General features: G+C 41.5%; 2 protein-coding genes across 2 annotated transcripts; both read left to right on the forward strand.

Annotated features, from left to right (window-relative positions):
- The first annotated feature begins 42 nt into the window (after nucleotides 1-42).
- Nucleotides 43-7,088, forward strand: LOC117472849 (cyclin-G2-like). Its single transcript, XM_034118275.1, has 8 exons — nucleotides 43-223; nucleotides 716-839; nucleotides 952-1,089; nucleotides 2,495-2,745; nucleotides 2,886-2,964; nucleotides 3,057-3,155; nucleotides 4,814-5,016; nucleotides 5,700-7,088. Exons 2-8 carry the CDS (start codon nucleotides 717-719, stop codon nucleotides 5,809-5,811), a joined length of 1,005 nt encoding a protein of 334 aa, XP_033974166.1. The 5' UTR covers nucleotides 43-223; nucleotide 716; the 3' UTR covers nucleotides 5,812-7,088.
- Nucleotides 7,089-7,853: 765 nt separating this feature from the next.
- Nucleotides 7,854-12,586, forward strand: LOC117472932 (sia-alpha-2,3-Gal-beta-1,4-GlcNAc-R:alpha 2,8-sialyltransferase-like). The gene is given in 5 exon segments (XM_034118384.1): nucleotides 7,854-8,378; nucleotides 10,855-10,869; nucleotides 10,871-10,975; nucleotides 11,197-11,757; nucleotides 11,964-12,586. Coding segments are annotated over 5 exon segments (1,119 nt in total). The 5' UTR covers nucleotides 7,854-8,223; the 3' UTR covers nucleotides 12,247-12,586.

A 12,586-nucleotide genomic window follows, 5' to 3' on the forward strand; every position in this document is an offset into this window, starting at 1 on the left:
TGCACCGGAAAGGCGTTTCCAGCAATGGATGATGGTCATTGTAGTTTATCAGCAGTTGTTTGTTTATTCAGGGCGGACCCTCTCTTTTCTGCAGGGATTCAGGGATCGTTTCTTTTAACATTCACTGCACAACATTGTATCAAAATGGAAGCATGAAGTATTAAGAGGTGCAATTCAGTTGCATCGCTTTTATTACCCTGCACGTCTGCGGCTTCTGGGCAAGGTAAGACGACAATTTGTTGATTTTCGCTAGCAAGCTAGCTTAGGTAATATTGACATATTTTGTGTTAGACGCATTGAGCGTTTTGGTATTTACAAGTGAACAGCCTTATTCTATTAATTCAGCCTTTTCTGAAATGTGTAACAGTGACCCGTTATGATTGACCTGTTCGTGTTGTTTAGCAGACATCTACATTTAATCCAAACTATTGTCAACATTGCTTTTACGACGCTTTTTCGACGCGTATTCCCAATGCAGTAATCAAACCAACCCTCTTATAATACAACAACCATGTTATGATTTAAATGAGATCAGGAATGTGTTGTTTTTGGGCGGTTTGGGGAAAATCTTCCAGTGACACCTGACACCAAGTAGGTGTGGTTTAGGAGACACCATTTATAAGCCCTCTCCTCCTCTCTATAACCTGGGAAAACAGTTGTTGGAGACTTTCTCTTGCACTTCAATGCATAACCATTGAAATATGTTTTGTTTTAGGATGAGGGATCATCAAGCCATTGACAGCTGGCTCCTGAAAGAGTTGAAGGCATGTTGTGCAAAAGAGTACAACTTCCTTCCCAGAGAGGCTGGACTGAAGCTGATGGAGTCGGCTTCCACAGAGGTACCAACTGAACTACTTCTACATTTTGGGCTGTCTGCGCAGATTTTTTAAGATTTCAAAAAAGATATGATATATTCCCAACAATGTCTAATATATTGTGCTTTATTTTTAGAATCACAGTGGAGTGTCTGAAAAATGCAGAAACACCAGAGTGGAAGAACTGTGGGGCCTGACCAGTTTCTTTGGATACAGCGCTCAAACGTTTGTGCAAGCTGTCAATTTGCTTGATAGATTCCTCACCACTATGAAGGTAGGAATAAATTGTTGTTATTTTATTTCATGTGAAGCGTCTTTGAGCGTTAGGAAAAATACTAATCCCATGTAGTATTATTTATTATTATTATGTTTGCACCACCAGACACCAAAGCAAATTCCTTGTCTGTGTAAACATACCTGGCAATAAACTTGATTTGGATTCTGATTAAATCATTTAACTGTAATGTGTTTTTTACAAGTTAAAACTTTGCATGTTTTCATCTCACGATCACAAAAACAACAATGACCTTGAATCATGGGATGTTAGGCCTGTACTACGAAGCTGGTTCAACCTAACCTGGATATGTTTGAGTTAGCCAGTTGGCCCAATCCAAAACATACGCGCTCTGGCTAAACTGTACTACGACGCTGGTTATCAAGTGGATAGCTCAAGCCAGCCGTGTCCTATCTAGTTAGGTGCGCGTTCACATGAAAGGGGTGGTATTTGGAGCATTCGACCAATCTCAAACACGGACAAGCGTACTGACAGCGCAGCGTCATACTTCCTGAATGAAAAGTGAACTTTAATATTAGTCAAATATGAAGAAGTTAAACTTTAAACATCCATGACTTAAACACTTTATCCAGGATAAAAGCCACATAGCTGCACCTGCAAGGTGAATACAGCTGGTAAAAGAAAAAGTGTTTGAATGCGTACATTAACAGGTTTATGAAATCACTGCCCCGTCCAAGACACGAGTGGATCTGACTTTAATTAGGAGAATTTGACTCGAGTGTTTCATCAACTTAATGTGTTGCTTAAAATAATACTTCTGCATACAGTATGTGACACTGTGAGTGTTGCACGGCCAGATACGGCTCAGCTTACTCAGATAAGGAAATATATGATACATTATGATGTGATATGATATGAATGATAATGGGACACATCGACGTCTGCACTCACAGTGCCGCGGACTGTACTTAATGTTACTCTGATCCGGTTACTTATGTCGTGGCAGATATTTAAGTAAGCTTTCTTAACGCTAATATTATAATAGTTTGATTGCTCTGAAGATGGGAGGGGATATTCTATTAATTTTCACGTTCACACAGTCAGTTGATTTTGGCCGGCCGTCTTTCCTGCAACGGCAGTTTTTCTGTATTTCCTCTATCCTGTAATATGAATTGATCGCTTTAAACTCCGCACACGGAGCTCTGATTGGTCAGCAGGCGGTGCTTTCACTGAGTTGATCTCTTAGCCTGCCACCTAACCTGCTCCGGAGCAGGTTTGCCGCTCAGCATAAGTTACCATGGAAATCTAGCCTGCTAAAAAGAGAACCAGCGTCGTAGGACCGGAAAGCCCGAGATTTCCCTGAAGTTAGCCAGCTAAGCGAAAATCCAGCTTCGTAGTACAGGCCTGTTGACTCACACTTATCACTGTTGTGTTATGGTGTCAGGTGCAGCCCAAACACTTGCCCTGCATTGGAGTCTGCTGCCTTCACATTGCAGCAAAAATGGTCGAGGAAGAAAGCAATGTCTCACCCACCCATGAACTCATTCGCATCAGCCAAAGCAAGTTCACGGTGTCTGACCTGTGTCGTATGGAGAAGATAATCTCAGAGAAGCTGAGCGTGGAGCCCGAGGCAGTGACAGCTATAACCTTTCTGCACCTCTACTACCCAGCCTTTACATCCCTCTCAGCTGGAAGGTAAGCTTTTCATTTTCTTTTGCTTACTCTTATTATTATTGCTGATACATTGCTCCAGTTTGCATTGAGTTGGTCAAACACATGCTGCCTTATGAGCTTTTTACTGGCGGATCACATTAGGATTCCCTCTATATTTTAAGGGAGGAGATCCCAAGCATTGGGAGACTGGAAGCCCAGCTAAAAGCCTGCTTATGCCGGCTTGTTTTCTCTAAAGCAAAAGTAAGGATTGATATCCGGAGAACATTTCATAGCATAGCAGACTTCACACTGTGTCATGTGACTTATGAATTTACTGATTTCCTTCTTCACAGCCATCAGTGCTGGCACTGTCCCTCATTGCTCAAGAGTTCGAAGGCCTCCAGTCCATCGCCTTGTTGAAGATTGTACAGCAATTCCAAAGACACCTAAAGGTATTTAGGATAGGGCTGCCACAACTCATTATTTCCTTAATTAATCAATGATGTTTACGCTGTAAAAATAATATCTACTTAGTGTAAAATGGCCATCACATCTCCTTATAGACCTTGGTATCTTAAAATGTCTTGTTTTGTCTGAGAAATAATCTGAAACCACTTTAAAAAATGACTTAAGCAATTTGTTATCCAGCTTTTAGGCCACAAATATTCTATAGATTAATTATAGACTAAATCAATTCGCACTTTTTAAAGTTACGCTTTCATTAGGCTTCATAGTGTCTGATGCGAAATCTATATTTTTGATAAATAATCCAACTTCTTTCCTCTATGTTTTTCTGGACTTTTTTGTCCATTGCTGTCAGACTCTTGGATTCAATTTGTTTTCACTATTTTGCATCACATTATGTTAAAAGACATATTTCACAGCATTTAGCTCTCTTATATGGCTCATATTTTACTGTTTTTTTCCTTTACTCCATTACTTCTTACAACAATCTTACATCTGCCTTGTATAATAAGTCCTTGAATTTAAATTGCACAATGTGGCATCTCAGTGTCACCGCCTTACCACGTCAACATGTATGTGGGAAAACTTGTTGATGACTTTTAAGGCCTAGGCTCCACGGGAACGAAAACGGGTTGTATCCGCATATTTCTCTTGCGTATAGCCCTTTTTGCTACACGACGCCGTAACGGAACGGTAGAAACGGACCCTGCAAACGACAACGGGTCCAAAGGTGGATAGATCTGGGAACGGAGCGCTCTGGGGGGGCCGTGGGGTAGCCTATACGGTCATCCTTTTCTGATAATGACGACGCAATAGCCCCGCCTCTCCCCGCCTCTGCTGCTCACCCCCGCAAAAGTACACTGCACACTGAATTCAGATTATTTATCTTTATCTCGATATGCACATAAACGCGAGTGAAGTCTAATCTGACAGGATGGAGACACGCAGCTCCTCCCGCTGTGATGCAGCGGGAGCAAAACACACACTTCAAGTCAGATCATCACCCTTGGCTATTTTAATTACCTCTCAAACTACCTAAACTAGTTATAAATATGTTTATTTTTACTGTCGAGTCATCATTACTGGATCAGCTGCTGCATGAGACAGACACTGACGCTGTCAGAAGAGAGGAAAAAGAGACAGGCTCAGTGTATTTTATGATTATATATCATTATATCGTCGTTATTCATTTGTTTTAAAGCTCAATAAATAACAATGAAGACCTTTGACCGGCACTTTTATAATTTTGTCCGGAAGATTTAAACTTTAACACACGTTGACCGGCGAAAAACTCTGCCCGGTTCCGTCGGCCCCCACGGCGGAGAATAAACAGAAGTGCAGCCATGATAACCATTCTTCTTCGCTGCTTTTGTGGAGGAAGTTGCTGCTTTTGTGGAGGAAGTTACAGCGCCACGTACAGGCTCGGCATATGTACTGCAGCTTTTCCAGCGGTTGGATCTAAACGGAGCTGTCTCGTGTGAACAGACACTATCCGGTGTATATTGCGTGTGGACGGAAGCTTTTTGGCGATTGCGTTTGCGTTAATCCTATGCGTTTTGCCGTATGCGTTCCCGTGGAGCCTGGGCCTAAGACTGTTTTCTGTTTGCCGCCTCTCAAATGTTTCCTGTTTTTTTTTTTTTCACAGATCAGTGAAGGCGAGCTTCTCCACTGGAAGGAACTTGTGGCAAAATGCATGACTGAATACCGCTCAAGTGAATGTAACAAACCAGACAACAAAAAGCTTGTTTGGATCGTTTCGAGGAGGACGGCTCAGAATCTTCAAGCCAATCACTTCTCCGTGCCCGGCCTGCCAACGATTCCCGAGGGGAGCTGGGACGAGAGTGAAAGGTTAATATTCCAGTTTCTTTTTCCCGAATGCCAACGCACACATTTTTAAGTTTCATGGAGGCCTCCAATTTATGAGTTGGACAAATCACAGCTGCTAACAGTAAATACATGTTTGCTGGAAAAGACAGTCTTACCAATCCAAGCCTTAATTTAATACACACTCTGGCCTTTTTGATGCCTACATTTGAATGTTTAGCCCTGGCTCAATAGCATTTTTAGACCTTTCATGTAAATAGCCACATGTTTTATACTTCACACTTGAAGTTTGCAACACATGCTTTTTGAAAATGTGTCTCCTAGCCAAAGCCGAAAAAACTCTATAGTTATTTTCTTTAAGGCAGAGCACATATAGCTTTGGAACTGGAGGGTCGCTGGTTCAAGTCCCAGAATGGACCAAATACGGAGTGTGGACTGGTACTTTGAGAGGTCCCAGTTCCCCTCCTTGTTTCTGCCAAACTGCCCTTGAGCAATGCCCCACACTGCTCCATGGCGAACTGCATACATAACAACTGCCCACTGCTCCTCAAACTTAAAGTTAAATGCAGAGTCTAAATTTCACTGTGCTTTGGCGATGAAAAAGTAGATTTGAATTGAATCCTTCATTTCCATTACACAACATGTTCTGTCTGTTCACTCATTGATTAATCAGCACTCAGTATTAACGGCATCTTTTTCTCCCCTAGCGAGGACTCTTGTGAGGACATGAGCTGTGGAGAAGACAGCCCATGCGGCTCGCCAGGAAGTGACGGCGAAGGAGCCTTCTTCTCCTCTGCCTTTCTCAACCGCCAAAAGTGACGAGTCCTCATTGTGAAGTAGTCAGAAGTGTGTTTGTCCCCTGAACTGTATCTGATTTAAGGTGGTCCTCATGTTTCTGAGCAAACCCGTGTTTCACTCGTCATACCACCAAAGGTACGACAAGTGACATGTTTCAATCATTAAGTGCCTGTGTTGATTCAGTTAACTGTCGTTTTTTTTTATGTTATAAAAAACATATCGTATTAATGCAAAATGGAAAATTGCAATATCTTGGCAGCTTGATGGTAATCTGAATGTCTTTTTCCGAGATGTTCTCTTTTGTGTTTGTTTGTGTCCAAGCTGGGCATACTCCAGGAAAAGCAGTGAAGCACAACGGAGAAATAGTGTATATCAGTCATGAGGTACACTCACTGTTGAATACCAGCTAACACACTAACACATTCTCAAAAAAAAAATGTAACCCGTTTTTATAACCATTACTTTAAAGTGGACCTATCATGCTATATTTGAATAATATATTGTAGGGCCATACCTATATAAAACATGTCTGTGAAGTTTTTTTTTCAAAATACCAAACAGATCATGCATTTTAGCCATGCCTCATTTCGCTCTATTTGCTGTATTCCAGCACTGTTTTTGCAAGGGCTGATTCTGTGGCAAATGAGCTGCAGCTGACCACGCCGCCCTGCAAAGGAGGGGGGCGTGGCATGAGCGTCATGTTACCATGCTGTTACCATGCTGTTACCATGCCACGGCAACCTCTCATTCCCCTGATAGGTGGAGCGTTGTTCATGTAGGCGGAGCGTCACCGCCCACTATTCCGGGCTGATGTCGGGTCGGATGGAATCTGTATCCGCTCGTTGTAGCCCCGTTTTTAAAAGATTTGGGTACGGAGGAAAAGAGAGGGTTGTATTTTCTGACACTTGGTGAGTTCCCTGGAACACCGGGGACACATATTCATGTATAAAAGACGTACACAAGTGCATTTTGCATGATAGGTCCACTTTAAATATACACAGTATTCTGCAAGTGTATGTTATGTACACAATCCTAATGTGGCAAATAGACCTTTGTAGTGTGAAAATACCAGACTGTATATGCATGGCATCATAGAATATGTGATTATGAATGGATGTTTACCAAAATAAACTTACTGTAAAAGAAAAGTTTAAAAAAATGTATATAACATGTAAAAAAAGAAGGAAAAAATTGTATGTTTTGTGAATGCTACATTATGAATGTTGTATTTGATTACGTGTGAGTGTGTTGGAAGGTTCAGAAACAATACTTCCAAATAAAAAAAGCTTTGTATACATTTTTTGCTTCAATTCACTTGATTGTATTTTGAATTGTCAACTGGTGGTGAACTGGAGCATTGCCTTAAATTAATTAAGTGCTCACACTAATATACTGAAGGTGTCATAGGCAGCTTTATCACAACAGAAATGTTTCCTGAATACAATTTCAAACCAACATCTGGTACAAAACACATACTCTAGTGACAGGAATGTATTTGAGATCCTATGGTAATTCATGCATGAAACCAGAAGTTATGTGTTCGGCATGTGTTCTATTCTGCTGTGGAAAAATATGTCCTCTCTTACTAAGTACAATGTTCGCCTCTGAAATGTAGGAAAGTAGGATTATAGAATATAAATCAAGTAAAGTACCTCAAGTATATTTGGTTGTTTGCACAAATACACATTAATATATAAAAGTAAGAAAAGTATGAACATTGTCTTAACAAAGAATAAAAGATTAAAAAGAAAGGCTGCTCATGTGCATTAAAATAGGTTTATGTTTTGAAATCCTTAATAATGAAGGTCCTTTTTAGATTGTTTTAATATCAATAATGGAGATGGAAGTAGGTTGCTCCTTTGTTATTTCACTAAATATATTAAATACATTTGTTTGAGTAATGTTCAGATTAAAGATCACAGGTCACACCAGAGGATTTGACAGTATGATCTTTCCTCCCTCATCTCCCTTTTTCTCTCCCATTCAATTTATTATCATTTCAATATTTGTATGAGAGGGGGTGTGAGAGAGAGAGGGGGTGGAGGTGGTGATGATGATGATGCTGTTGGTGGCAGTGGACGGGGCTTGTCTCTTTTAGCTGGCTGGGTGTGTTGACGTGCATTTCTGCTCCATCTCCATGATTAAACCGGCAGCTCGGAGGGGAGTCGCAGCGGAGGGTGAAGCAGCAGCAGCAGCAGCAGCAGAAGAAGAAGAAGGAGCAGTCAGGGGGAATGAGAGCTGATCGAGTAGAGGCATCTTCACCATCATGCACCCGACTCCAACCACCAGCCGTCCATTTTACACGATTATATGAGCCCAGGAGCGCCAGTTTGTCTGTGTCCTGCAGACAGCCAGTGTGCAGAAGACCCTGCGATGACAAGATAGGCCAACGCCTCGCTGCAGCTACATACAGGGAATGAAAACGCTCCCAAGATGGTCCGCATCGCCAAGGCCCTGGGTTTGGTTATTCTGTGCGTCGCCGTGCTCATACTGTCGCTCATCAGCTATGTGTCTCTCCGAAAAGACAGCCTCTTTGCCTCCTCTAATTTCATTGGAGGCCCGAGGATTATGTTCCACGCAGGATTTAGGTGAGTAGTTTTTGTTGATGTGATGCAGATAATTATTGTTGGGGTAAAATATAAACACTGGGGCCTTGTGTTGACGATTCAACCTGAATGTGATGCACTTACAAGCGCACCCCACCACTTTCCCTTCAATTTGGTTAAAAATACCTTCTGTCAATCAGACAGTGAGCTGTCCGAGGTGCTGATGTTGTTTCCCTGGGCGATGCATGTCGTGATATACAGTGAAGTAAAGTACTTGCACTGTAAACGTTTGCATCATCAGCAGCTCCACATCCTGTGCTCAAAAGTACTTTTACTCAATTACTGTGCTCGGGGGTTATTTTGAGTCACATGCACTTCATTTGTATGTTTATTTATAGTATAATACTGTTTCTTTTTACCCTGCTACATTTATTGGACAGTTATAGTTCTGACTTGTTAGGTTGAAGACCATCACATTACCATAACAGATTACAGTGGTGGAAAGTAACGTGTATCATTTTGAGGTACTAGTACCAAAGTATTTCCATTCCATGTTTCCATTTATTTCACTTTTTACATAAATAAAACATATGGTATATAATTTGATACAATACAGTAGTAATCTTTCCTATGGTATTTAAAACATGTAAAATGGACTCGACTGACAAGTTACAACATTAAATTACTCTTGAATGGATTCGTTAGTTAAAATACATAATATTACTGTATGCAAAGTGGTGAAAGTTGGCTTTACCTCATCCAGCTAAAGCCCTTTCTAACTAAATGTGTAATACACAGTACATTTCTCTGAGTAAAATTGACTCAAATTGAAGAAAATATTACTCTAAAAATATTACATTTGGTCCCAACCTATATAGAGTAAAACGTACTCTTTGTTCAGAGTTGTATTTTTAGAGTTCATTTTACTCTATTATGTGCTTAGATTTGACTCTGCTTAATAGTTATTTACTCTATGTAATGTATATTAAAAACAACTCTCCTGCCATTTTACTCATAATAGAAGGTAATTTTACTCCCAATCGAACGTCATTTCACTCCAACTAGAAGGTAATTTTACTCCCAATAGAAGGTAATTTTACTCAGAATAGAATAAATGAACCATAATGATCTTTACAATAAAAAAGGTCAATAAACCAAAGTGCTTAAGGAACATGAGTGGGCGTGTGTGAAGCTGACCATTGAGCGGCCCGACCAAGCAAGGAGGCAGAGGCAGAGAGTTCAAATACAACCCGGTGTGGGCATTTATTCCTCTTTGTGGTACAGGATACACAGCCTCAATATGACTGTCTCACGTGAACACAGTCACCAGTCACCAGTCACCAGTCACCAGTCACCAGTCACCAGTCACCAGTCACCAGTCACCAGTCACCAGTCACCAGTCACCAGTCACCAGTCACCAGTCACCAGTCACCAGTCACCAGTCACCAGTCACCAGTCACCAGTCACCAGTCACCAGGACCTCACACACACACACACACTAACAGGAAAACAGAACCTAAATACACACAGGACTAATCAAACCAACAAGACACAGGTGAGGAGGGAGGAGAAAACACAGGGCACCAGGTGAACGCAATCACCAGCAACAGACAAGACGGGAGGGGGAACACTTTTCAAACTACAACAGGAAACAGAGACAGACAAACTAAAACATAGACAGATCGTGACAAATATATGCATAAATTACATATAATCACATGCTTCCTGTGCAATGTTTTAGTGTGGAACAAAGTAATATACTTCGCCAATAATGAAGCTATATAATCAGTAACGGAGACCGAGATCTATGGCCCAGAGATCACCTCCGTTACAGCGTGGTCATGGTTTAACTCCAATAGGATTGACTCTGCATTTTTGATCGCACTCTAGCTATGAGTAATAAATACACTCCAAAATGATTAAATATCACTATTTCAGAGCAAAATAGTAATTACTCTGGAAAAAATACTCACCAATATTTCCTGTGTACAAATGTTGGTATTATATTATCCATGACTTTAAGACAGAGTTTTAAATTAATCTAATCTGCCATTGTAAATGTCAGTACATTTTCAATAAATGGATTTTGGTGCAGATCCAAAGCAGACCTTTTCTAGAACAGTCCTACCAGACAAAGGAACATTTTACAACCAGGCTACCTAAAGTTATTGACGATAAAGATCAGATTAATAATTAACTGATGCATTTATCTGTTCAGATATATAGAATGTGTTTAGGTTTTCTGTTGCATTTGAAAGGATAAAGAAACATTTCATTTAAACATTTTCCAAGAACATGGAGACAACAAAGCGCGACCATATCCGACATTAATGCTTGTTTGTGGCTTTAGGAAAAACTCCTTATTTTCCCAGAATAACCACACCAGATCTGTGTGGATTTATTGTTCAAATACCTCAATAATAAGACAATATCAAACATAAACAAATGCGAGAGCAGTTCCCACATGGCACACAACACTGTCTCAGAATCACATTTTTTAAATCATTGTTGTTCACAGGTCTCAGTTTGCCATGATTTCCTGGACCCCTCTTTCATCCCTTAACTAACGCTCTGAACGAAGAGCTCCAGGGGAAATCGTCCAAATGGAAGTTCAACAAGACGGCTTTTTATCAGCAGAGGTGAGATATTGAAATTCTAGCTATTTACAACCCTACTTCTACTTATACCGTAGGCCTAGTTTATGTCACCCTGCAGGATACGTTTGTAAGGTTTCTCTGTAAAAGCTAAAGTCCAAGGTAATATTTTTGTATACTTCCCACTTTGATACTGTAACACTGCAGAGATTGGGATCAGAGTACTTCTTCTGCCACTGCCTGTCACATTTATTTTCTTTCTTCAGGAAAGATATCTTCAGCTACATTGACATTCCCACCAACTTCTCCCTCACAAAGAACAGTGTGCGTGTCGGCCAGTTGATGCACTTTGACTACTCCAGCCACAAGTACGTCTTCTCCATCAGCAACAACTTGAAGTCCCTGCTCCCAGACACCTCTCCAATCCGCAACAAGGCATTACAAGCATGTGCGCCGTGGGTGGGCAACAGCGGTATCCTAACAGGAAGCCACTGTGGCCCCGAGATCGACCAGGCCGACTTTGTCTTCCGCTGCAACTTCGCCCCCACAGAGATCTACTCCAAGGACGTGGGCAAAAAGACCAACCTGACCACCTTCAACCCCAGCATCCTGGAGAGGTACTACAATAACCTGCTGACCATTCAAGACAGGAATAATTTCTTCCTCAACCTGAAGAAGCTAGAGGGAGCCATCCTGTGGATCCCTGCCTTCTTCCTTCATACCTCAGCCACAGTTACCAGGACCCTGGTGGACTTCTTTGTGGAGCATAAGGGACAACTGAAAGTGGAACTGGCCTGGCCTGGAAACATCATGCATGATGTCAACAAGTAAGAGTGTAGATCTTCTTGATAGTTCATTTACTGTCAACCAACGGGACATTGCAGTGATTGTGTTTGTATACAATTTACCACTGCATATGTGAATTGGGATTATTGTGTGTCATAATGATGAAAGATTAATCCTTTTTATTATTCTTATTCTTTAACATGTAATTTCTGAGTGTGGATGACTTACTTGTCTTTTCTTCTTACAGATACTGGAAGACTAAAAACCTCTCCCCCAAACGTCTCAGCACTGGAATCCTAATGTACACGCTGGCCTCCGCCATGTGCGACGAGATCCATCTCTACGGCTTCTGGCCTTTTGGATGGGACCCCAACACAGGCAACGATCTGCCGTACCACTACTACGACAAGAAAGGGACCAAATTCACCACCAAGTGGCAGGAGACCCACCAGCTGCCCCACGAGTTCAAGCTGCTCTACAAGCTGCACAGGGAGGGTGTGATTAAACTCAGCGTGACGCACTGCTCGTAGATTTGCCATGGATGAGTCCAGAGACCAGATACAGCCGCTCAGCTCACTTCTGTTGTGAACCACAATGCATGATAAGTGTTAATGCAAATTTCGACACCCTCAATCGACAAACACACATTCACATCACGCTGTATAACTTCACATGACGATGTCACAGACTTATCACAGCGTTGTAACTCATTTATTGGTATATTGTTGTCTTCGGCTGGTGCCCCACGAGGACGAAAAACGGGTTGTATCCGCATATTTCTCTTGCGTATAGCCCTTTTTGCCACACGAGGCCGTAACTAAACGATAGAAACGGACCCCGCAAACGATAACGGGTCCAAAGGTGGATAGA

This window comes from Trematomus bernacchii, unplaced genomic scaffold (assembly GCF_902827165.1).
Source record: "Trematomus bernacchii unplaced genomic scaffold, fTreBer1.1, whole genome shotgun sequence".
Classification (NCBI taxonomy): Eukaryota; Metazoa; Chordata; class Actinopteri; order Perciformes; family Nototheniidae; genus Trematomus; species Trematomus bernacchii.